We start from the raw sequence: 23189 nt of genomic DNA, 5'->3' as shown, positions 1-23189 counted from the left end.
GCTTTCCACCACCCTTAGAATCAGGAACCCGAGTGGCATGTGGGTTGAGTGCTTGGCGGCTAATCAAAGACGGGCCATGCCAAAGCCACTTAGATGCTCGGCAGGGAAAAACCAGTAACATGCTACCGCAAAGACGGGAGCCTAGGAAATTGTGGGGCAGGTATACAAGGTCAGTCTGAATCAGCATCAGATCAACAGCCACTGACAACCAGAGCCACCCCGAGATGAAGACCAGCTCCTCAGCCTGGGTGGTGACTGGGTGAGCACTTGCTGTCTTATGATTCAATACTCTTCCCTCATCTTTTACGAACAGACCTTTAATTTTTGGTGATGGTACAACTTTTTTAATACCACTAAACCATTGAATTGTATGTGGATTACATGTCAATAAAACTGTTAAAAATAAAAGTATGGAGAAGAGTCTACCCCAGCACCAATAAGGGGAGGTACTACAACCCTCCTGCTTGGTCAGACCTGGATCTTCTGTCCACTTGCTGGCTGGGGTGGGGTATTGTATCCAGACTTAGGAGGACGGGGCAGTTTCCCAAAGGAATTAAAAAATTTGAGAAAGAAATAGCTAGAAAATTTTCAAATTTGTTAAAAACTCTAAACTCACCAAATCAAAAGTTCTCCCCCAAAATACATCAAGAACCCCAGAAGAGTAGGAGCCCGAGATACATTTGTGGGGACTACATAGGAAGTAACCTCTGGGGGTTGCCTCTATCCATATAAAGGATGGGAAGAAAGTGGATACTAAACAGAGTGCACTAGAGAGATGAGTTCAGAAGGTCAAAGGGATAAACCTGCCATGAACAGCTACAACTTGTCAGCTGATCCCTCCCCACTCTCCACGCCCCAGATGCACGCTGGACCTGGCTGGGATTTGAACACCTTTGGAATTTTTGTTTTGTTTCTGTTTGTTCATATTAGGGTTTATCTTAGAGGTGTTGTGTCATTGGGGTCACCCTCTTGAACTTGTGTTATATGTTTTTCTGTATATGAAACCCAGGACTGATGAACCTATCGGAACAGAAAGTAGTAGAAGGGTTTCAAACAGGGGTACAGTGGTGGTGGTGTGGTGGCAGGATAAAAGAGAGATGAAATTAAGGAGTCCAGGAAGAAAAAGAATGTTTGGAAAATGATTGTGGCACTTGCACAATACTACTTGACATGACTGAACTATGGAATGATCTATGTATTAATTACCCATGAATAATCAATTTAAAAAATAACGACCCCTCCCCCCCAAAAAAGAATAACAGAAGACCACATCAGGACTTATCATAACCAAATTGCTGAATTATCAGTGAGAAAGAGAAAAATCTTACAAATAAACAGAAAACAAAGCATATTATATTTCAGAGAAAAATATGAATATCCGCTATTTTTCGTTAGAAGAAAACAGAGTACTTTAAAGTGCTAAGAGAAAAGGGCTGTCAACGTAGAACTCTAGTGAAAATACCCTGCCAAGGAGAGGGGAAGCAAGAGCACTTTCAAGCAAAAGCCGAGAGCTGGTTGGCACAACCCTGCACGACCGGGAACCGTGAAGGACTCGAGACACCAGGTCTATCTGGTGAAAAGTGACCTGCTTGAAAGAATGACAAGCCCCAGAAGTGGCACATGGATGGGTAATAAAAATCTTCCTTTCTCATCTTAAAAATGTCTTTAAAAGAATTAATCTCTAAAACAAAAGTACTGACAACGTATTACCATGGGCTTTATAACACACACAGAGCAGAACAAAGAACAGACGGTCAACAGGAAAGTGGGGGAAGGGAGACGCTGACAGTGTGAGACATGACAAAACATTAACATTTACCAATGATCAGGGGCTCATGAGGGAGGGGGCGGGGAGGGAGGGGGAATGAGGAGCAGACACCAAGGGCTCAAGCAGAAAGCAAGTGTTTTGAGAACGATGATGGCAACGAATGTAAAACCGTGCTTGACACGATGGATGGATGGATTGTAATAAGAGTTGTACAAGCCCCAATAAAATGATTTAAAAAAAAGAAAAAGGGACAATGTAAAGAATCGAAAGCAAAAAGGACACCACCACAGACCACACAGCATGCTTCTATACCGACTGCCCCCTTTGCTTTCCTTTCCTTCTTTGCGTTGCTTGTGTTTTTCTTACGTCTAATGTAAACTTTTCATGATCCAAGTGGGCAGTGACCCCTCTCAGTGAGTGCCATTACAGCGAAGGCAGAGCACGTCTTCCCTGGAGTCCACACCCTCCAAATCTAAAGCACGTTCATAATCAGAACCACACAGACAATGTCCTTCTCTAAATCCTGTCTGCTGGAGCCACGGGAGGGCTGCGCATGCGGAGTGCTGGTAGTTACACAGACAGCCTTACCCTGCTTGGCTTCATTTAGCTTTCCCAAAAATGTTCTTGCAGTTCCTCTTCTTGCAAAAGCTTTAGAATACGAGCCATCTAATAAAATAGCCTGAGTGCAGTCTTTCTCAGCGTCCTCATATCTATTGAACATAAAATTGCAAAACGGGAAAATGAAGCTCATAGAACACTTTTATATTACCTGAGTTTCTCATTTAAAATACCTGCATGTCATTCCAGTTATGACTGCTCTCTAACAAAGAGCTAACGGAAACAGCACCTTGAGACCTTCCCCTACACTGAACAACCCTTCAGAACTATGATCGATGGAGAAAGATTCAGAATGGATTGTATGCATCATAATTTTATTTTCTCCAGGAGTTGACTATCATTATAACATCTGTAATGTGTTTAAAATAATTCGAGGTGGGGAGCAAAAATATATATGACCAAGTCTTATTAAAACTAGATGATCATGAGGTAGTCTCAAACAGTTCGTGGGAAAATAGAAGTACAGTATAATGGGATTTTTCTATGACCTTTCTGAAGACCCCTCATATATAGGTTTATTGTATGACTTTAACGGCTTAGACACATTTGATAGTAAAAGTCCGTTTTTAAAGACTAACCTGTACCGCATTCTCCTCAGTGCCAAGATGAATGCTCTCCTCCAAAATGAGACTTCAGATGAACTTAATCACCTTTGAATTTCTAACTCACTTTTCAGCAAGAGGACGCACCTTTCTATGTGCATGTGTGTTATGTGTGTGTCTGCTCATGCCCCACCAATATATAGTCTGATTATAAACTTGTCCAAGGCCACAGTCACACTCCTCTGCAGAGCAGCCAGGGTTGGGGCTGACCCATGGCTAACAGACCCAAGCAGACCAGCTGTAACTCAGACTGCGGGCACTTTCCTGGAGTCCCATGACCTGGCCCGCCCCGAGGCCTCAGAGCTTCCACTGGAATGCCCCCCCAAGGTTCTCAGCTCCACTGGCACACCTTTCCTGGCCACCCGGACTCCATGTGCCCCGTCCTTGCCCTCCCTCTACCCCCACAGCACTTGCTCACAATCACTGGTCTTTTCTGTGTCTCCTTGAAGTTCAAGTTTCTTTAAAACTGTGTAGCTAATCTATGTATGCGGAGTACCCGCCCACGGGCTAGCGGAGCACCGGACCCATTCTGGGGTCAATCGGTGTTGGCTGACTACACAAAGTGGAACATGTCCATTAGCAGACACATGTTGAGGAAGCCACTTTAGTTACATATGCAAAAATCAGGTTCTAAGTTTTAAACACATAGAAAATCATTATCCTTTGGCAACAGACTCAGCCAGAATCCTTTAACATCAGTAATGTTCCCTTATGAACTTCACAAAAAATCCAGTTTCTAACACTGAACTAAAAAGCAGAAATAATAAAAATAGTTAAAAACAAAACAGTAACTCCCTGCCTAGCCCCTTAGCCCCTGAACCGGTTTCCCTTCAATGCACAGGTAGGTCCACGCTTGCCCTAGTTCTGAGGCAGCTCTGGCAATCCCATCCTTCACCAGCATTAAGTGAACCCTCTGCTAAATGACATCTTACTCTGGTTCCAAGACTGGTAAGGAGTATTCCACTTACCATATATACTCGAGTATAAGCCGACCCGAATATCTGCTGAGGTGTCCAATTTTACCACAAAAACGGCATTAAAAATGTGCTGGAAAACCTGGCTTATACCCGAGTATATACAGTACTCCCGTGCTGAATGTCAACCCAATTTCCCAGACCGAACAGCTCGTGTTTTGGGATCTTCCCCCACTCTCCTTTGCCTAAACCTTACAAGGGACCTGTATTTGTTCTTCGCTAATTCTCTTCAGAGTCCTGCCCCAAGCCTCTGGCCCCGGTCCTGGTGTCTTATTGTCTGTTCTAATTCTCGGAAGCTAACCATCTGCCGATCTACATTCCCACAATTTGCCAGCTCACAGATATTCCGTGACTGTAACGCAAGGGTATCTTGCTGACCTCCCACCTAGACTAGCACCTCTAGAAATCAGCTTCTGTGGGTATTTCCTAGACTAAGTGCATCTCGTCTTCATCTCCACTGCTCCCCGCACTGGTCTGTGAGTGAGCACAGCGCTCTACCATGCCCCTGCACGTTATCGGCCTTGCCTCCAGCACCAATCTCTCAGCCTTGATTTCACATATGGTTCATAGGATCTCGAGCTATAGTCCGGTTACCCAAGACTTCAGTTCAGTTTGAAAAGTTCCTCATCTAGTTTGTAATATGAGCTGTGGACTAGAGAAAATGCATACAATGGCAATCTGAAACACTACAAAAAGACTCAGTCAGACAGTTCTTTGCATTTAAAATCTCCTCTCAGACTGTAATGCTTGTGGGCTCTAATATTCTGATTATCAACGACAGCAGTAAAACCAACAATAAATTTGAGTTTTCATAAATGTCAATATAACCTCTTACTTATAAGAAGATACTATTTTTATCATCAAGTAAAGCTTACAGATCCAGGCCTCACAGTTTTACATCAATATGCAAATCTTCAACAAGCAACAATCAAAATTTTCATAAGCAGGCAAGAGATGCAATGATGTTCAACCAAAGAACTATCTCTAGCTGTACCAATTAGTTTAAGCAAGGTTAAAAATACAACCAAATTTTACTTCTATGACAGGAATTCTTAACTCAAGGTCCCTCAGGGGAGCCAGAAATTTGAATGGGAAAAGAAAAAAATCTTTATTTTCACTAGCTTTTAAAAGAACTTTAAGTTTCTGCTGTTATAAATTTAGGCAACAAACCACCACAGTATTAAAAGCAGTTGACTGTGACTGTTACAGTGAAAACCAGATATTTTCATATTACGTGGCAACTGCCATAGGCACCTCAAAATATGCTTCTGCTCCCCGTGATTTTAGCATCTCAGCAGTAACTTAGCCTGCTGCTTGTGAGCGTGTGCCAGCAGTATCCCCATCTACACTGCTCCTGTGACACGGGCCATTCCGTCCCCAGGAGCCCTTCCAATGCCAACAGTGAAGTCGGTGCCAGCACACTAGAAGCCCTCTCATGGATGTGGCTCTCCGGCCACCTCCATCCACACGGGTCTGCTCGTGAATTTGTGGAAGGAAATGTGCCCCAGGCTAATCTCCTTGTTCATTCGAGTCTTCTTCACATAAGATGCCTTTAACTTTTCTACTTTAATCTGCCTGTATTTCAAATACGTATTCGTATTTTGCGGTGTTGATTAACGACACAAACTACCATTTAATACATTCAGCATTTCTTTGTAATTCTAGGCATACAGGTAAACATACAAAACCATAATCCTGAGTCACAGGCTTCCCCATGCTGTCCTTTCAACCGGCCACAGTTCTGGCTTGGGCGTTGTTGTTGTTGTTCGCTTTTATTCAGGCACTTGGTATTAGTATAAGCCACAAACAGGGTAAGGCACACTGTCTGCCAACAGACATTAGCCTACCAATTGCCCAACGTGGAGCCCGGAGCACCCCCAAGCCAGCTAATTAACATCACGCGACCAAGTTGTAGTTGTATATTTAATCAACCTGCAATTTCTATAACAGTTTCCCTTTTGGTTATAAATATCAAATACTTCCACATAAGGCTTTGACCAAAAGGTTCAAAGTTAAAATAATTTCCCATAAAACAATGGAGAAGCGTTAAAATGTATGACTAGAGGCCAGTAAGAGTGGGGTGAAAATGATTCACTTGAGCTAACTTAACCAAATATTTACTAAGTACTTAGGCATGGTTATTATTGAACCTTAACTTAATCCATAAAAATAGATCAATGCAATCTTCCTTTACTGTTTAGCTAAGCCAATCTGTGGCAAACTTCATTTCCACCCAGAAAGCGCTAGAACGTGACCAGTACTTACCTCTGCATCTTCAGGTAGGCCATCGCTCTGTTGGCAGGAAGGAGCGCATTAGCGCCATCTGCTGCCATCCCACGAGTGTAGCATTCGATCGCTCTTTCGTACTTTCCCTCTTTAAAAAAGCCATTCCCCTAGCATTTGTGGAGAGGAAAATGAAGACGGGGCAAAAATATACAAGAAGGTTAACCTAATTCAAAACTTTAAAATGTCTGTTAAGTAATATTTTATCAATAATAAAAGTAAGTTTCAATTATTGAAAATTTAATCCACGAGCCTACATTTTAGAATTTTAAAAGTAAATGGTTTTCTTTAATGGTGCTATGTTTTCTAGCATTAAAAAGGGGGAAAAAGGACATTACACTTTCCACGAACCATTGTTCTACCAAGTAAATCTCATACAACGCCCAGATTTTAAAACTCACTTTAATACACACAGGCCTAAACCTGAACCACTAAGAAAGTGTGCGGTGTCTAAGACCCCAGGCTGTTGTGAGCCTGTCCGCCATCCTGTCGTGGCCCGCGTGTTGCGTGTTGCTACGGTGCTATGACCCTGACACTGGGGCTTCAGATACCAGCAGGGTCAGCCAAGGCAACTAGTTTCAGCCAAGGCGACTAGTTTCAGCGACCGTTTGAGAACTGTTTAGTAGCTGTGCACAAGAATTTTATAATTCAAATGTTTTCTGTCAAAGAACATACTGGCAGACTTACACAGCCATGCTTGGGAGATACAGGGTAAATCCGTGTGCACTGGGAGGCAGTACTTGAAATCACTGCTAACAAGGCTTATTGCTATCTAGCAGACAGATCACAGTGAGCATTCCACAGGCATCTATTAGGCATCTCTGTGGTCCATTTAAAAGTCTGTACGAGTATTAGACTGCTTCCTAAACCAAGGACTTGGAAGAGAACAGCAGTCAGAAATAATCCACAGAGAATTAATAAAAATAGCTTATTATAAACAAGAATGAATCCATTTCCTTTTTTTCAGTTTTATAACTAAGCTACATAAGTTAAAATAACCCAAAAGTTTAATGTTTCTATTGCTTTTTAAAAACTTACATCAATGGCTCAAATTTCACATTAGTAGAGTCCAAATGTTTTAGTATATTTAATATACCCAGTTCTTAAGAGAGCTGAAAATGTCAGAAGAGTTTTAATAACACGGAAACTAAGAGCAAACACTCAGCAACATGTACACCTTCTGTGTTGGAATCCCCGCTGAGTTACCAGATCTTTCTGTGACATGGCCTGCTGCTTCTGCTGCTGCTCTTCAACTTGTGCCTTCCCTCCTGCCTGCATTTCACCGCCTGACTTCACCATCGCATCTGCTTCCTGAGGACGTGAGCTCTCTCTGCAGGGTAAGGCCTGGGACACACAGTGAGGGCTAAAGTGAAACAGGAATGCCAGCTGCACACCCATGTTTGTAAAATGCTGAATCGCTCAAACGTACTAGACTGCCTGCCACAGTTCAACTTCATAATTTAAATAACACTTTTACTCGAATTCAAAGTCTTTAGACTTAATTCCTTAAGAAATAGAGTGTACAATAAATTTCATGTACACCTTACATCAATTAAAATAAGTTATGCCCACAAAAGGTAGTTGTTCAATTAGTCATCGATCGACAAAGTCAAGAGTTAGTCAAAAAGTGTTGCTACTGGAGCTCCATTTCCGAGTTACACACAATGTTCCAACATGCCCGTGCAATCAGTAGATGGGGGAGACGAGTTCTCTCAGCAATGTACTCGTCTTTGTCTCACTCAGGCATCTTCAAAAACCAGGCTGGGGAAGGGGCTGTAAACAGGAGTGGATGTCAGAGTGTAAGAAGGAAAATCATGGTTTTTGGTAGCAATTATACAGTACTGCTGGATGTGATTAACTATGGAAATGATATGATAGCTGCATTAGCTCCCAATAAATGGTGCCAGGGGTGGGGTGGGGGATGACGACAGGTCCAATCAAAACAGTGGTTTCCAAGGGATGTTGTGGGCCAGTCAAATCCCAGGCAGAGAGGTCGCTCAGAAGTTTGATAAAGCTCCCAGGGGTACGAGTGCTACACTTTCTTGTAAGACCCCAGACAGTCATGAGGGCTTACTATAAAAAACTTCTAAGGGAATTCAAACTACATTCGTGAGAAAATAGTCAGGAAAGTTGTTTCAAGGAATGGTTCCCATCAGGACAACGCGCCCGCTCATTCGTCAATGGGAATCGCAACTGTCCAAGGAGCACCTCCTTGGGAAACTTAGCCGGTCCACCCTGCAGCCCCCCAGGCTGCACTTTCTGCTTCCCAGATGCAAAGCCCATGAAAAGGAACACCGTTTGAGACCCTCAAGGATGCCAACCGCGTGTGACATTGTAGACATCAGAGAGTGCAGGATTCTTCAGGGATGGGTCACAGAGAGGGACCACCGCCTTAAGGAGGATGTAGACCACACAGAGGCTATGTTGACAAACAAGAGCGTCACATTTTCACATTTTTGTCTAATAAAGATTTGTGTAATTTTGTAAGCAATACTTTTTTAACTTATCCTCAAGCCAGCTACTTTCTATGAGTGATTTTCAAATACAAGCAAGTAAATAAGCCCATACCACGAACTTTCTCAAAGAATACTCAGTACTTGATCTAAGACAAAATGTAAAAATATACAATAGAGTCCATCATTATAATCAATTGGATACATTTATCAAATTTTTTGTGCACTACATAATAATATTTAAAAGCAGATTTTCCACATTCTCATGTTTCTCTAAATGTTTCCATCGATAGCAAAACAATTATAACCTTGATGCGAAGGCAGAGTAAAGGGAATATGCACCCCACTCCTCAGTGTTATGGGAGGTTAATTTTATATTCTTGTAATTAACTATGTTCTCACGGTTAAAAAATTAACGTTTTTTTTTTTTTTGCTAAGATATAAATGAGAAGAATGGAGCCATTTTAAATTACAAACTCAAAGATATATGCAAATGGTTAGCACAGAAATCAGAATAAAAGGCAAAAAAAGAAAATAATCAATGTGATAAAGGAAAAAAATTATTTAAGAAGTAGCAGGAGTTCTAAAGGTCTCTGACAATGTTTTAAGAGAATGTAAGTTGATGATCTTTACCAATTTACTACTAGTAGCTTACAAATGCCTTGACTAAGACTCTACACTCCAAAACACCCACTCATGGTCAGAGTCCATGCCAATTCACAGCGACCCTGTAGGACAAGATACAACTGCCCCTGTAGGTTTCCAAGACTGCCAATCTTAACAGCAGAACAAAGTCTCGTCTTCTAAACACTCCTGTGTTAATATAAAATCTGTGTTAATATAAAATAACCTGTAGTGCAAATTCCACATGTTTTCCTACATCAAATAAAGGTCATAAATAATGCATTTCATTTAAATTACTAGAGCTTACCTGATTAATTTTCCTGAGTTCATTTGAGGCTTCAAAGTTATTTGGTTCCAATTCCAATACTTTTTCAAAATCTGAGCAAATTAGAAGATGAAGCTACTTAGAAAGTGATACTAAGAAACACACAAAATAATGAATTTCTCTATATGACAAATAGGCAACTGGCCCACAGCAGAGTGAGTGGGGAAATAAGAAATAAATGCTAACATTAGGCTACTAGACCTCCTCCATTCTCCCTACAGTACCATCTCAGAATCCAATGGCAAGCCTCTTCCACCAGCCCCAGGGACGACACTTGCTAGACCACAAGTGGCACAGCAGCGTGGCTGGCACAGTGGTGCGCGTAGCAGCCTTCCGTAAGGGGTACATGATAAAGCAAAAAGCAACAGAAGCCTATGTGGTGGCCGCTTTAGTCAAGCTCTGTGATTGTTACAAAGCTTAGAATTTACAAATGAAAAACAAACATATACTAGAGCTTGACATCTTCCCATGTATTACCTCTGGTCTCACAGGGTGCTTTAGAAACCACTTTACAGAGGTGAACACACAGAGAAGATACAAACTTCTTCTGGTCATACTGTTAATTTTTGGTGAAATGGGAATTTGCACCCACGTCTGATTGGAGGTAAATAATGCATTCTTGCCAAACATCAAGATGCCTTTTAAATGTCAAAAACAAGCTTCAAATACAAAAAACTCTCTGAAAGTAGTACCTACATTTAAAACCAAGAAAATCCATTAGCATCACGTTGATGCCACCTCACAGCACCGGGCCTGAGAAGAAGTGCTCCTTATAATTCCCACAGAAGCAAAGAGCCTCGCGTTCACCCAGTGAGCGGCTGGTAGCTTGGAACCACCTCAGACCAGTGCTTCACGGATTGTGAATAAACACAAAACCAAACTCACTACCATCCAGTCAAGTCCACCTCAGAGACTCTACAGGGCAGGGCAGGGCAGAGCTGCTCCTGGGGGTTCTGAAACAGGAACTCTTCCTAGGAGCAAAGCGAGGGCCCCCTTTAATGGCTAACCTCGCAGTTAGCAGGCCAACACATGGCCGTTTGGAGGATTTGTCGGGAAAGGATGGCCTGGAGAATACCAGTACCTTTTTTGGCCTCCTCTAACTTTTGCAGAGCAAACCGAGCAGCCCCTCGTCTGGCATAAGCCTTTGTGTAACTCCGATTCAAGGCAATTGCTAAATTACAGTCAGACTCAGCAACAGCAAATCTGCAATTAAACAGAATTAAAATTGTGCTAATAAAAAGTAATTATTAAACCAAAATTTATTTTCTGAAATCCCTAACCATTCCCAACTGATGGCATGTTCTCCACCTCCCAATATGTCGTGAAAGGACCTCTGGTGGCAATGTGGGCTAGGCACTGGACCAATAATCACAAGGTCTGGGGTTCAAATCCCCCAGGCGTTTCACAAGAGAAAAAGGCTACCTGCTTCCATGAAGATTTCGTCTCAGTAACCCTATTATATAATGTTGCTAGGAGGCGGTGGGTTTGGTTTGGGTTTCATTTAGTTAGGCCCATGAAAAGCATTCATTTGGACTCGGTTGGGAGGAGGATTGGACCTAACATTCTGTTGTATTGTTAAAAGACCAGAGCCTCAAGTCCACTTAACTCATGGTGATCCCATGTTTGTGTAGAACTCAATTCCATTTCTAGTTCAATGCCCTCTTTATTCCTTTTGGTCATGAGAGAGAGAGAGAGAGAGAGAGAGAGAGAGAGAGAGAGAGAGAGAGAGAGAGAGAGAGAGAGAGTGTGTGTGTGTGTGTGTGTGTGTGTGTGTTATTTACAGAAAACGTAAGCAGAGTAGAGTTGACATTACACCACCCCTTGAGAAGAGTCCTCTCGCTATCTTACATTACTGTGGTACATTTGTTTCAAGTGATGAACCACAGTACATGATTGCTAATGCGTTTAATGTATTTAACGCAGTGGTTCTCAACCTTCCTAATGCCACGACCCTTTAATACAGTTCCTCATGTTGTGGTGACCCCACCCCAACCATAAAGTTATTTTTGCTATTACTTCATAACTATAATTTTGCTACTGTTATGTATCGGGTGACCCCTGTGAAAGGGTCATTTAACCCCTAAAGGGGTCGTGACCCCCAGGTTGAGAACTGCTGATTTAAAGGGTCAGTATGACTTAGAAAGAAACAAACACCAAAAGTGGAACATATTTCACATAGACTATAATGAAAGGTCTCTAGATTTACAGTGGAGAAGTGGTTTACCACATTAATGCAGGCTACTCATTCCTAAAAATGTTCACCCTTCTGCTTGTCTCTTCACCTGTGACCTGATGAACAGCACTGCTATGTAGTTTTTGGAAGAGTGACGCTTCAGTGCATGAGCCATCCAAGAACAGCTCAGGACAAGGGAGGGAGTTCATGGACAGTTGAAAAGAAAAACAACATATTTTTCATCTTTCCCACCCATCTCATCATAAAAAACTTTGCTTTTCAGTGATGAACGTATGAAGCACATCACTGCATGGGAAGAACTGGAGGAAATCATGCTAAGGGAAATAAGTCAAGCACAAAAGGACAAGTACAACACGAGTCCGCTGAGGTAAGCTTTTAAAAAAAATGCAAAAGGAACATGGGGAAAAAGCTACTGTATACAAACATTCCTGGGGTGAGCACCAGGTAATATGGCAGGGACCAGACCAAATTCAAGGACACACATGATAGACAACTAAAAAGGAGGTCGGGAAAGGAAAATAATAATAATAATAAAGAACTGGGTCGCAGGGACACACGGCACTAACCCACCCAAGGGGAGGGTATTGTTTATATCTCCACAGGGAACGAGGGACCAGACTTCAACCCAGTGCTCCAAGATGTGAATGCAACATACCAGCATGAAGCAGGGAACCAATAGAGAGGCCTGAGGGGTCAGTCCCAATCCCAACTATGGGGACACCTGCCCCTCTCCCCAGAAGAATTTATTTCAAAGGACAGCATTGAATCTGTAGCTCTAGGGGAAGGACATATCTGATCAGAGCACAGGGGAGCAGATGAAGGGGGAGGAGAGAGTGGATCACATCCTGGCCCACCAGGCCTTGAGGATGATGTTCCTGAGTAGAGCAGCCAGTCCACAGAGAGGACCACATGGCTGGCCCCACTATGAGACATGACGCCCCTCACTGACCCATAGCCCTACAGGGGACAACACCGGAGACACTGTATGGGAACTGCACCCGATCTGGTCACGCCACACCAAGGCAAAACACTAGGGCGGGGGGGCGGCAACAGAACAGCAAGGGAATGGAGCAGCAAGGTCCCCAGTGAATGCTGAAGGTGGACTTTGGGGCCAGGGTGCGGTGCCCCAAAAGACTGGACTGGAAAACACTCCTGAAGACCAACAAACAATCCTTGAACTAACTACAAGCTTTCCTTTCTTGTGCTTTGTTTTGTTTTTTGTCATTGGTATGTTGTTGTTGTATATTGTTGCTTGGTTTTGCTGTCTTGTTTTTGTGCATGGTATTATCTCTGCAGGTCTTCTAAATAAGATAGGCTGGATGAACAATCTGGAGGAGAAAACAATGGGACTGACAGTTCCGTGTGGAAAAGGTAGTGTTCTTAACAAACCCAGGGATAAGGGAACAAGTGATCCAAATCGGTGGTGAGGAGGGTGTGGGAGGCCTGGTAGGGCATGATCAAGGGTAATGTAACCAAGAGGAATTGCTGCCCTGGTGGGGACTGAGTATGATAGTGGGACAGGAGGAAAGTCAAGGGAAATAGAGGAAAGAGCTGGGAGGCAAAGGGCATAGCAAATGTGGCGAAAAAAGCTGATGGTGCCCAACTAACAAAAGATATAGCATCTGGGGTCATAGAGGCTTGAAGGTAAACAAGTGGCCATCTAGCTCAGAAGCAACAAAGCCCACATGGAAGAAGCACACCAGCCTGTGCAATCAAGAGGTGTCAAAGGGATCAGGTATCAGGCATCATCAGAACAAAAAACCTTACCATAGAGAATGAAGTGGGAGGAGTGCAGAGAGGAGACCCAAAGCCCATTTTTAGGCCACTGTATATCCCCTTACAGAAAGAAGGGTCCCGGGGAGGAGACAAGCCAGTCAGGGTACGATGTAGCAATGATGAAAAATACAACTTTCCTCTAGTTCCTAAATGCTTCCTCCCAGCCCACTATCATGATTCCAATTCTACCTTACAAATCTGGCTAGACCAGATGACGTACACTGGTACAGATAGGAACTGGAAACACAGGGAATCCAGGGAGGATGATCCCTTCAGGACCAGTGGAGTGAGTAGAGGGAACGTAGAGGGAGGATGGGTTGGAAAGGGGGAACCGATTACAAGGATCTACATGTGACCTCCTCCCTGGGGGACGGACAACAGAAAAGTGGGTGAAGGGAGACGTCAGAAGGGTCAAGATATGACAAAATAATAATTTATAAATTACCAAGGATTCGTGAGGGAGGGGGAGCGGGGAGGGAGGGGGAAAAATGAGGAGCTGATCCCAGGGGCTTGGGTGGAGAGCAAATGTTTGAGAATGATGAGGGCAATGAATGTACAAATGTGCTTTACACAACTGATGTATGTATGGATTGTGATAAGAGTTGTATGAGCCCCTAATAAAACGATTAAAAGAAAGAATTGGTAAATCACTTGTTTCATATAATCCAGTGTAATTGGAAATAATGCCAGGATTTACACTGAAGAAAAAAATTCAACTTTGCTTTTTTCTGTTTTAAGCCAGTCTCCATGTCCTTAGACCCTCCCCACACACATCATGGGAACACCTTACTTTTTCAGTCTGAAGTACGCGGAGGCTCTGTTGGTTGGCAGCACAGGATTGTACGGATCAGCAGTCATGCCTTTGGTGTAGCATTCAATTGCTTCATCATATTTCCCTTGTTTGAAGAATTGGTTGCCCTGAAAAAGCAGATGTGTCAGCTAGATACTGGCACTAAATGCCAGTCATTTTCCCTCAATATTATTCATCTTCCTAGCTCATTCTCTGTGTCTTCAAGGACAACAGGAAAGGAAAGGAAATTCAGCCAGAGCCTTTTTCAAGTGGTGACATTCACCATGCAGTCACGAACTGAGCGCTCTGACAGGAAAAACAAAAGGGTGGAATACCTAGCATACTTTAAAAATCATTTTATTGTACAACTTATCACAATCCCTCCATCCATCCAGAGTACTGACATTATGACATAAAATTCTAATGGGAATGCTTTGATACACTACGCAGCTACTTTCTCAATATTGAATAACTGGAATATACGGTTTTAATTTTTATTTATTTTTTTATTTATTTTTTTTTTTTTTGTATTCTTTCTTTTTTGGTTTTACAAACCCTTGTGTCGAGGGCTGACTTTCAATAGATCGCAGCTTAATTTTTATTTTTATTAGGGGCTCATACAACTCTTATCACAATCCATACATACATCAATCGTGTAAAGCACATTTGTACATTCATTGTCCCCTAGTATACTTTTTATAGACAATATTAACCCACACAAATGCAACCACCTAAAGGCATGAAGAGAAGTTTAAGATGAAAAGAGTTTTCACTTTCTGTACAGCAAGAGAGCTGACTTGATAATGGGGCATCGCTGAGGGAGCTCCGAGTGTTACAGAAGGTAACTAGAGGACTGGATATGTTGACATGACACGGAAAGCTGGCCTGCCCAGAGTCTCTTGTTGATCTCCAGTTACTTCACTCTAGCTGGTACTGTGGCTGGTACAGTCTAAGCACTTTACACACAACAGTCTCACCTCACAGATGCAGCACTATTATTAACCTCACTCGACAGCTGAGACAACTGGGGCACAGGCTCTCTGGTTCCCGGGCGCGTGGACCCATTAGGCAACACTGCCTCCTCACAGGGATACACAAGTAGCAGTATGACCTCTGAACACTGTCACTGCCACGCTCGAGAAAGGTCAGGGTCCTCGGGGTTTTCTATGTATCCTGCTTATCAGAAGGAGCTTGAGAGAGAATACCTTTTCTTTCAGAGCAAGCGCCTTCTGTGAATCAACATGAATCCCATCTTCTTCCGACTCCGATTCTTGAGACCCAGAATCGTGGGTACTGTCTTCCTTGTCAAGCTCATCAAGGATACTGTCCTGGAATCATGAGTAGAATATGCATAATTTCAAAGCACATTCAAAAGGAAAAAGTACACTCAAAGGAGCTTGTGACGGCCTAACGACCTACAAACTCACTGCCAAAGGGTCGATTCTGACGCACGGCGACACTGTAAGATGGGTAGAACTGCCCCTGTGCCTTTCCAAGACCGGAAGACAGCGTGGGTTCCCAACACACTAGGAAGAACAGCCTGGAGATCTATTTCCAGACACTAGCCATTGATTAGGAGTAGGCGAATTCCCTTCTGCTGTGCACACAGTCACCAGGAGCATGGGTCAATTTCACAGTAGCTGACAACAATGTAAAAACCCCCAACAGCAAAGAAAGGGGTTCTCTAAAAGCTTTTTCCCTTTATATTGAAATGACACCAACAACTGCTTATAGAGAGTATTAGCTCCTGATGGTCACAACCACTCTATATTAGCATAAACCAAAACGATCAGTGATTCCATGGGAGCACAAGGCCTTTACTCTTAAGCCCACAGACACATTTCTCCTCTGTCCCACAGGGTCACGATGAGTCAGAATCAACTCACTAATAGTTGAGTTTGAGTATAAATTAGGCGCAATCACCTACTTTTCCCTTAAGCAAAACTGAATAACAGAATTCTTAGATGCACCCAACCCCCCAGAGGTAGACAGACAGGAAGAGGAGAAACAGAAAAGGAGATGCTGAAAGGAGAAGAGAGGCGAGGAGAGCAGATAGAGACGGGGTCAGGAGACTGCTTCAGGGGGGGTGCGGGAGGCTGTGTTGGTCAGCAATGCCAGGGCTGGCTGGGGCCCGTGGCAGTAGGTGCTAACGGCAGACACCCAGTTCTGGGTATGCAGCTAAGAGAAGGAACACTGATGTGCTGGCTAGCTGGCTCATCAGTCATGGAGAAGCCAATGGCACGGAGGTCAAAGTCAGAGGCCTGTCTTGAGGGATGCTCAGAAGGGGTGTGAAGAGCCCCACAAGCCTGTCCTACAGAGACTGAGAGAGCTAAGACGGGCATACACTCGGAGCAGGGTGGACTGTGTGCACAACTCAGAGGAAATGAGAGAGCTGCCTGCAGGAAAGAACGGAGGGGTGTGCTCCCCCTTCAGGGGCACATTTAAGACTTTGACGGCCTGCTTCCTGATCCCGAGTTGTAATTTGCTGACCCTCCTCCAGAGTTATACACTGTTCCTTCCTTAAGCAACCACTTAATTGTAAGCATGGTAAACAGATATTGTGTCTATCAGTAAGCGAGTAGGTAGGCACAATGGGCTGGGTGCGTGTCTGGGAACTGTACAATATAAATGTGAGAGTTCTGGGTGGCCATTGCCATGAATTGCCCATTCCAGCAGAGACGCCCAGAGAGCCGTGGGAGGGCGAGCTGGAGTCAGCGGGGAAAGAAGGCTGCGGGGAGGAGCTATGTGAGACCTCCACCTCATAGTAGATCCGCCGCCATGGGCTGATCCTGGTTCTCAGCCTTCCGGAACCGAGACCAGGTCTGACGGTACTACTGTCACCACACATCCATTCTAACACTTTCACTGTAATCAGCTCAGGGGCCACCTCACCGTTTCTTTAAATCATGTCTTTTTTCGTTAGTCATATGTGGTAAGAGAATAATTTCAGCAAGGTATTTTCTAAAAATCCAGTAAGCATTAAAGTTCATTAACACTCCCTTAAAATCTCAAACCACTTATAAACAGCAGTCTGTTTGCATTTTAACAAATGACATACGATTTCAAATTAGTTTTGTAAGAAAAAATTGTTGTTCAAAAAAAGATGAAGTCCATGTAGTTCTTTTCAATGAACATTAAGACACAGAATGAAATGTGACAACGTTCTAACACAAAGAGACCAGACCAGTTCGTTAAGTACACACTTTACCGCGTACACGGTGTGTCTATCAGTAAGGAAGCGGGAGGTACAACGGGGTGGGTACGTACTTAGGAATACACTGTCAGTGCAAGACAGAAGCAATGGATTAGATTTACAAAGCACAAAATAGATTTTGATCATGTGAATTAAGGAACCAAGGACTTACATTGTTTGTTTGGGGGCAAATTTTCAAGCCCCACAGACAAAGCTTTAGTGAGTACACAGACACAAAGGCCATCTTTGTGGGATCAAGACAGATCCTACTGTTACTGTCACACAGCTGCTGCCCTAAAACTAAACGCCAAGATACTCTCACCAAAGAAGACCCAGAACCATTCTGGATCTTAGCGTCTTGGCTGTTCATGAGTTAGGGGGGTGGGAAAGGAAAGGGGTGGGTGCGACTGTACAGGAAACCGCACAGGGAAACGGACACGTGGACCCACCTTCAACTTCTTTGTTCTGACATTATGCTACAGACAGCAGTGCTTCCCAAAATGGGGATCTGGGCTCGAGCACAAAGTTTCAAACTGCCAAGGGGGTGCTGAGCTGTTATTCTCCTGAAAAGGTGGTGGCAGGCCAAGTAAATGCGGGGAATCTGTGTAAAATGTAACCCCTGGGAGGCAGTGGGCGAAGAGCACACTGGGCCTTCCTCTGAGGAACCCTGACTATTTTAGCCACCGCTAATGAAATGGAGGAGAAAAAGACCATGGAGCTCATTTAAGAGCCAGATAATGAGGCCTTTATTCCACAAGACACAGTCTACCAAGAAGAAACCAGGTCACACGGAATCTCTGTTGTTTGTCATTGACCTATAACTACTGACTACCACAAGAAAGTGTTATTTACATCGGAAGAAGAACGTGATTCACTTACCACATCGAGTTTTGCCCACCCCTCGTAATCATAGGATCTGATCCTGTTTTTGGTGTTTTCTTCTTTGGTTTTTTTAGAAGACTCTTTGGGTTTGCTTTTCTTCTTTTTTCTAAAATTCCCATTTCGAATAGGAGGTAAACTCTGGAGCAGGTAAAAGGGAAACACACACACACACACACACACACAGTTTTGAGTGTTTAATATGTTTTCATATAACTAGTAATGTTTACATTTCTCACAAAACTATTTCCAAGCAAGAATTAACTGATTTTTTAAGTTAATTTTCAAATACTTACAAATATAATTTTACCATCCTCACTAAAAGTGGTAATTTATGCTTGAAAAGTTCAATTCATCTTTTGATGAATGGTGTAAACTGGTCAGTCTCAATAAATGTATTCTCTAGAAATTCTAATTACAAATTTAATTTACAACCTGCGTTGACACCAGATTATGTAATTACCACACAACCCTTCGGTTAAAAGTCAAGTACTAGCGATCTTCAGCTTTAGTATAAAGAATAGTAGAACAAAAGCAAGCCTCAGCACCTGTAATAATTATACAAACATCCTGCTTGCACTTAACAAAATTTGCCTCCACATGTATAGTATGTGAAGTGTATCCATAGTTAAATGACTCTCTTAACAGACATTTGCTTGAGCCTAGGTGCTGTCTGCAGTTTCCTGTTAAAGGCGTCCTGGTGGGGGAAGTGGTTAAAGACTGGACTGCTGACCAAAAGGTCAATGGTTCAAACCTGCCAGCTACTTGACTACAGAGACGTGGCTCCTCTGAGGATCTACAGCCTTGGAAACGTCATGGGCCTGTTCTACACAGCAGCTGTGAGTCAGTCTACTCAGTGGCATGACAATGGCTTTGGGCACTGTAGGTTAACATACAAATGGGTCGATTCCATTTCCCTTAACTTTTTGAAGCCCCCTCATATGCTACAGATACCTCCACTTTTCATAATGGTACTCATGTGTCTTTGAGTGATGTTACATTGTATTTCTTTCAACATTGTAAAGCCTTACAATGTCTTATCATTAATACCATTACTACAAAGTTTTCTTTAAAAAAGTAGAATTTTATAAAAAACGTTTGCAATAAAACCACTCAATTTCTGTTTTCACAAAACATTTTAAGAGATGATGCTTCATTTGAAAAGAAATAGCTTTGCTAAATGTGAAACTGGATATTTACCGCTTCAAGAACACCGTTCTGCCTTCTTAGCTCCGTATCCTTTTGTTTAATGTCTTTTTCCCAGTTTTCCAAATCCTTCATAAAGTCCTGTAGTTCTTCTGCATTTTGCTTCACTTGTAGTTGTAATTCAATTGCTTTACTTGTTGACGTCATCGTGGCCTGCAGAGTTTTGAACAATTCAACAATCAGCCTTTAATAAGCAATAAGTCAAAGAATCTCGTTTACTCTTCCGGTTTACCTAGCTTAAATAATAACTTCACCACGTAATACATGGCCAAGATATATGGATAGCAAAAATCCTAATGTTAGGCTGAAGAAAGAAAATGTCAGCACTGTGATTTTTTAGGTAAGTCAGTAAACTTTTGACTGATAAGGCATGCAGATGGTGCGCGCATCCATCCCGAGTGAAAAGCATTGGGGACATAATCAGTAAAACCAGCCAGTAGCAGTCCTGCTGATTAGCCAGTAAGAATACTCTAGTTGGCTCTTTTACGGAGTCCTGGTAGTGTAGGTAGTTGGTTACGCACTGTGCTCCAACCATAGGATCAGCAGTTTGAACCAACCAGCCACGCCAGGAAATAGATGAAGCACTGGTCCCCGAAAGACTCACGCCCTCGGAAACCCCTGAGAGCAGCTCTGCTCTGCCCTGTGAGCCTGATGTATTGGAATCAACTCAATGGCAGTAAGGAAATGAGTTTGGGTCATGACCTCTTTTGCTCTACCTTTTTCAACTCTTTTTGAGCTTCCACTATGTCATCGGCGTCAAGAGTTAGGGATGCAAAAACAAGTAAGACAAGATCCGTCTGGAAATAATCAAAATACTGAGTAACCAATAGGACACTAAGCAGGTCTCCAACCCCAGTACTACTGACAGTCTGTACTAGCTAGTTCTTTGTTTTAGGAAGCCACCCTCTATACTGTAGGACAGGTAGCAATACCCCTGACCTCTACCCACGAGACGCCAGTACAGACCTTCCCAACTGTGACTCCCATAAATGCTCCTAGTTGCAGGGACACACACACAAATTACCACGGACTGTACACACAAGTACCGCATGTACAGATGGAATGTAACTGACCACAAAGGACAAGTAAGTATAAGTCAGACGCGTGTTGCATTCAAAGAAAGAATCTCAAAAAGGGAAGTTAGTTACATGTTTAAAAAGTGGGAAGGCAGTATGAGATGGGTCAGGTGAAGGAAAATGATGGAAAATAAAACTAAACGACATGGATATGGAACAGAGGTTGGAATGCCAAGGCATGAAGTCTGGCCTATCTGCTGAAAGCATTAAGACACACAAAAAAGACATGCACTCAAGGGGAACAAATAACAGAATTGTAGGTGAACGGACACGTTGGATGGTGTAAGATAAGACCAAATAAATAAATATATAATAATAAGGGTTCCTGGGCGGTAGCGACAGAATAAAGGGGAGCTGATAATCAGAGTCCAGAATAAAATGTTTTGTAACTGATGGTGGCAGCAATTATACAATTATACTTGATCTAATTGAATTATGGATTGTTATAATATCTTTAAGAGCTCCCAATGATTAATAACAAAAAAGAAAACACTAAACTGTCTTGTATAATAAAGAGTTACAGTGGAATCTAAAACACAAACAAACAAAAAGGACTTGAAGACTGAGTATACTGAGGAATTGAGAGAGCAGAGTCCTGAGAACATAGGAAGATTAGCAATGGCATTCTGAGTCAAGAAATACAAGTTAAAAGGAAAAACGTGTTCAGGGTTGGAGGGCACATGGAAGGATTTATTATTTCCGTTTGGTACATGTTGAATGAGCAGGTTTGGGACAATAAGGAGCTTGGTGGTACAGTGGTTAAAGCAGCTGGCTTCTAAACAAAGGGTCAGCAGTTCAAACCTGCCGGCCCCCTCTGGGGAGAAAGATGTAGCAGTCTGTTTCTATAAAGACTTACAACCGTGGGGATCCTATAGGGCTGTTCTGAGTAGGAATTTCCTAGACCACAACAGGTTTGGTGTTTGCTTGTTTATGGGGCGTTCATTATATAGGGCTGGAAATACAAATGGGGTTGCCCCAGCCAAGCGAATTTGGAGCTGCTCATCAGTGTGCGTATTGCGGAAGGGAGATGGAGGACATTAATATTTAAGGAACAGAGAGAGATGGCAACATAGAAAACATCAGAGGCAACTAAGGAGTTGGAAGGGAAGACTAGGGTGTGTGGTCCCAGGCAATTCAAGGTGAGCAGTATCCAACACCAGGTGCTATTGCACACATACAAAGATTACTGAAAGTTTTAATGGGACAGAAAACAAGAAAATGGAAATAAAATGAGCCAAGCAGTGAGCAGCTTAGAAGATGTAAAAAAAGAAAATGATGGGGCAGAATTCCCAAGAAGATGAGGGTATACCGCGCTAAGCTGGCGCTGAGGGAAAGGGTTCCTCTGAGACATTACAAAGACCTCACAGAGTTAAGAATCGGGGAGGTGGAAGACATGGGATGCAGAGGCAGATCTCAGATCTCCAGGTGCCACAACTATGCGGTTTAAGCTTCTTTCGGGAAGTAGCTACGTTGGCGATGCGCTACAGTCCCAGATGATTCCGATCCTGTTTGCATAGATTATTTAAAAACTAACGCAGCAAAATCCCGAGATGTTCAAGGTCGCGGGCGTGCCCCGCTTCATTTCACCTTTCCCGCAGGTGGGGCGGAACCTGCGATGGGAACGGGGACCGGGGGCCGGGTCCAGGTAAGGTGTAACAAACAGCGAGCGCTTGGGGATGTCAGTTTCATACCAGGATCCGGGCGAGCCGCGGGCTCCAGTCAAAAGGGGATCGGGCCCCACCGAGCTCCCCTCGGCCAGGCCGACAGGCTGTCCCGACCACCGCCAACTGCCCACTTCACAGCAGCGCAGAGCGTGCAGGCCTGGGCCGCGCCGAGCGGAGCCCTCCCGGGAGCGCGCTCCCCGACGCCGCTGCCCTGGACACCGCGGCGCCGCCCACAGCGCCGCCCACCGGGCCCTCCCCACTTCACGGCGGCGCCCCTTCCTCCCGCTAAACCGCCCGCGGGCCTCCGAGGCTCCCCGAGCACCCCGAGCACCCCGAGCTCCCCGAGCACCAGAAACTCCGCACACCTCCGCGGGCCGCCACCAACCACGCCGCCGCTTCCTCAGCCGCGCAGCTATCGCGCCGAGCCCCGCCCCCCGGCTTCCCACAAGCCCCTGCGAGCCTTAGCCCCGCCCCGAGGCCACGAGCATGCGCAGAGGGTCAGCTGCGCAGCCCCGGGCCCGTGGGAGAAATTCTGCGCGCTGCAGAATGAATGTGACGCTTTGCCAAGGCATAGGTCTTCACGTGATCCGACTCCAAGCAAACCAAGTGCACCGCCATGGAGTGGATTCCGACTCAGCGACCTTAGAGGACAGGGTAGAACCGCCCCTGTGAGTTTCTGAGACGGTCACTTCAGGGGACTAGAAAGCCTTGGTCCAGGGGTTCTCGGCCTTCCTCATGCCGCCACCCTTTCATGCAGTGCCTCC

At 43.9% G+C, this 23189-nt stretch overlaps 1 protein-coding gene across 4 annotated transcripts in view; it reads right to left on the bottom strand.

Annotated features, from left to right (window-relative positions):
- RPAP3 (RNA polymerase II associated protein 3) overlaps nucleotides 1–22871 on the bottom strand; it is a 35268-nt gene extending 12397 nt beyond the window's left edge. The window contains exons 1-10 of one of the 4 annotated variants that reach the window (XM_075551831.1): nucleotides 22775–22871; nucleotides 19680–19838; nucleotides 18480–18620; nucleotides 15613–15735; nucleotides 14408–14535; nucleotides 10729–10850; nucleotides 9630–9700; nucleotides 7452–7589; nucleotides 6228–6355; nucleotides 2357–2478 (exon numbers count right to left, since the gene is read on the bottom strand). In XM_075551831.1, coding sequence (XP_075407946.1) covers nucleotides 2357–2478; nucleotides 6228–6355; nucleotides 7452–7589; nucleotides 9630–9700; nucleotides 10729–10850; nucleotides 14408–14535; nucleotides 15613–15735; nucleotides 18480–18620; nucleotides 19680–19832 — 1126 coding nt within the window. In that variant the 5' untranslated portion in view covers nucleotides 19833–19838; nucleotides 22775–22871. Of the gene's footprint in view, nucleotides 1–2356; nucleotides 2479–6227; nucleotides 6356–7451; nucleotides 7590–9629; nucleotides 9701–10728; nucleotides 10851–14407; nucleotides 14536–15612; nucleotides 15736–18479; nucleotides 18621–19679; nucleotides 19839–20401; nucleotides 20490–22452; nucleotides 22681–22774 lie in introns of those variants that run through there. The other 3 variants (XM_075551830.1, XM_075551832.1, XM_075551833.1) reach the window with 3 other exon arrangements.
- Between the last annotated feature and the right edge of the window lie 318 nt (nucleotides 22872–23189).

This window comes from Tenrec ecaudatus, chromosome 6, assembly GCF_050624435.1.
Source record: "Tenrec ecaudatus isolate mTenEca1 chromosome 6, mTenEca1.hap1, whole genome shotgun sequence".
Taxonomy (NCBI): domain Eukaryota; kingdom Metazoa; phylum Chordata; class Mammalia; order Afrosoricida; family Tenrecidae; genus Tenrec; species Tenrec ecaudatus.
The sequence above is the reverse complement of the archived record's forward strand: the minus strand, read 5'-3'. Positions and strand labels throughout refer to the sequence as shown.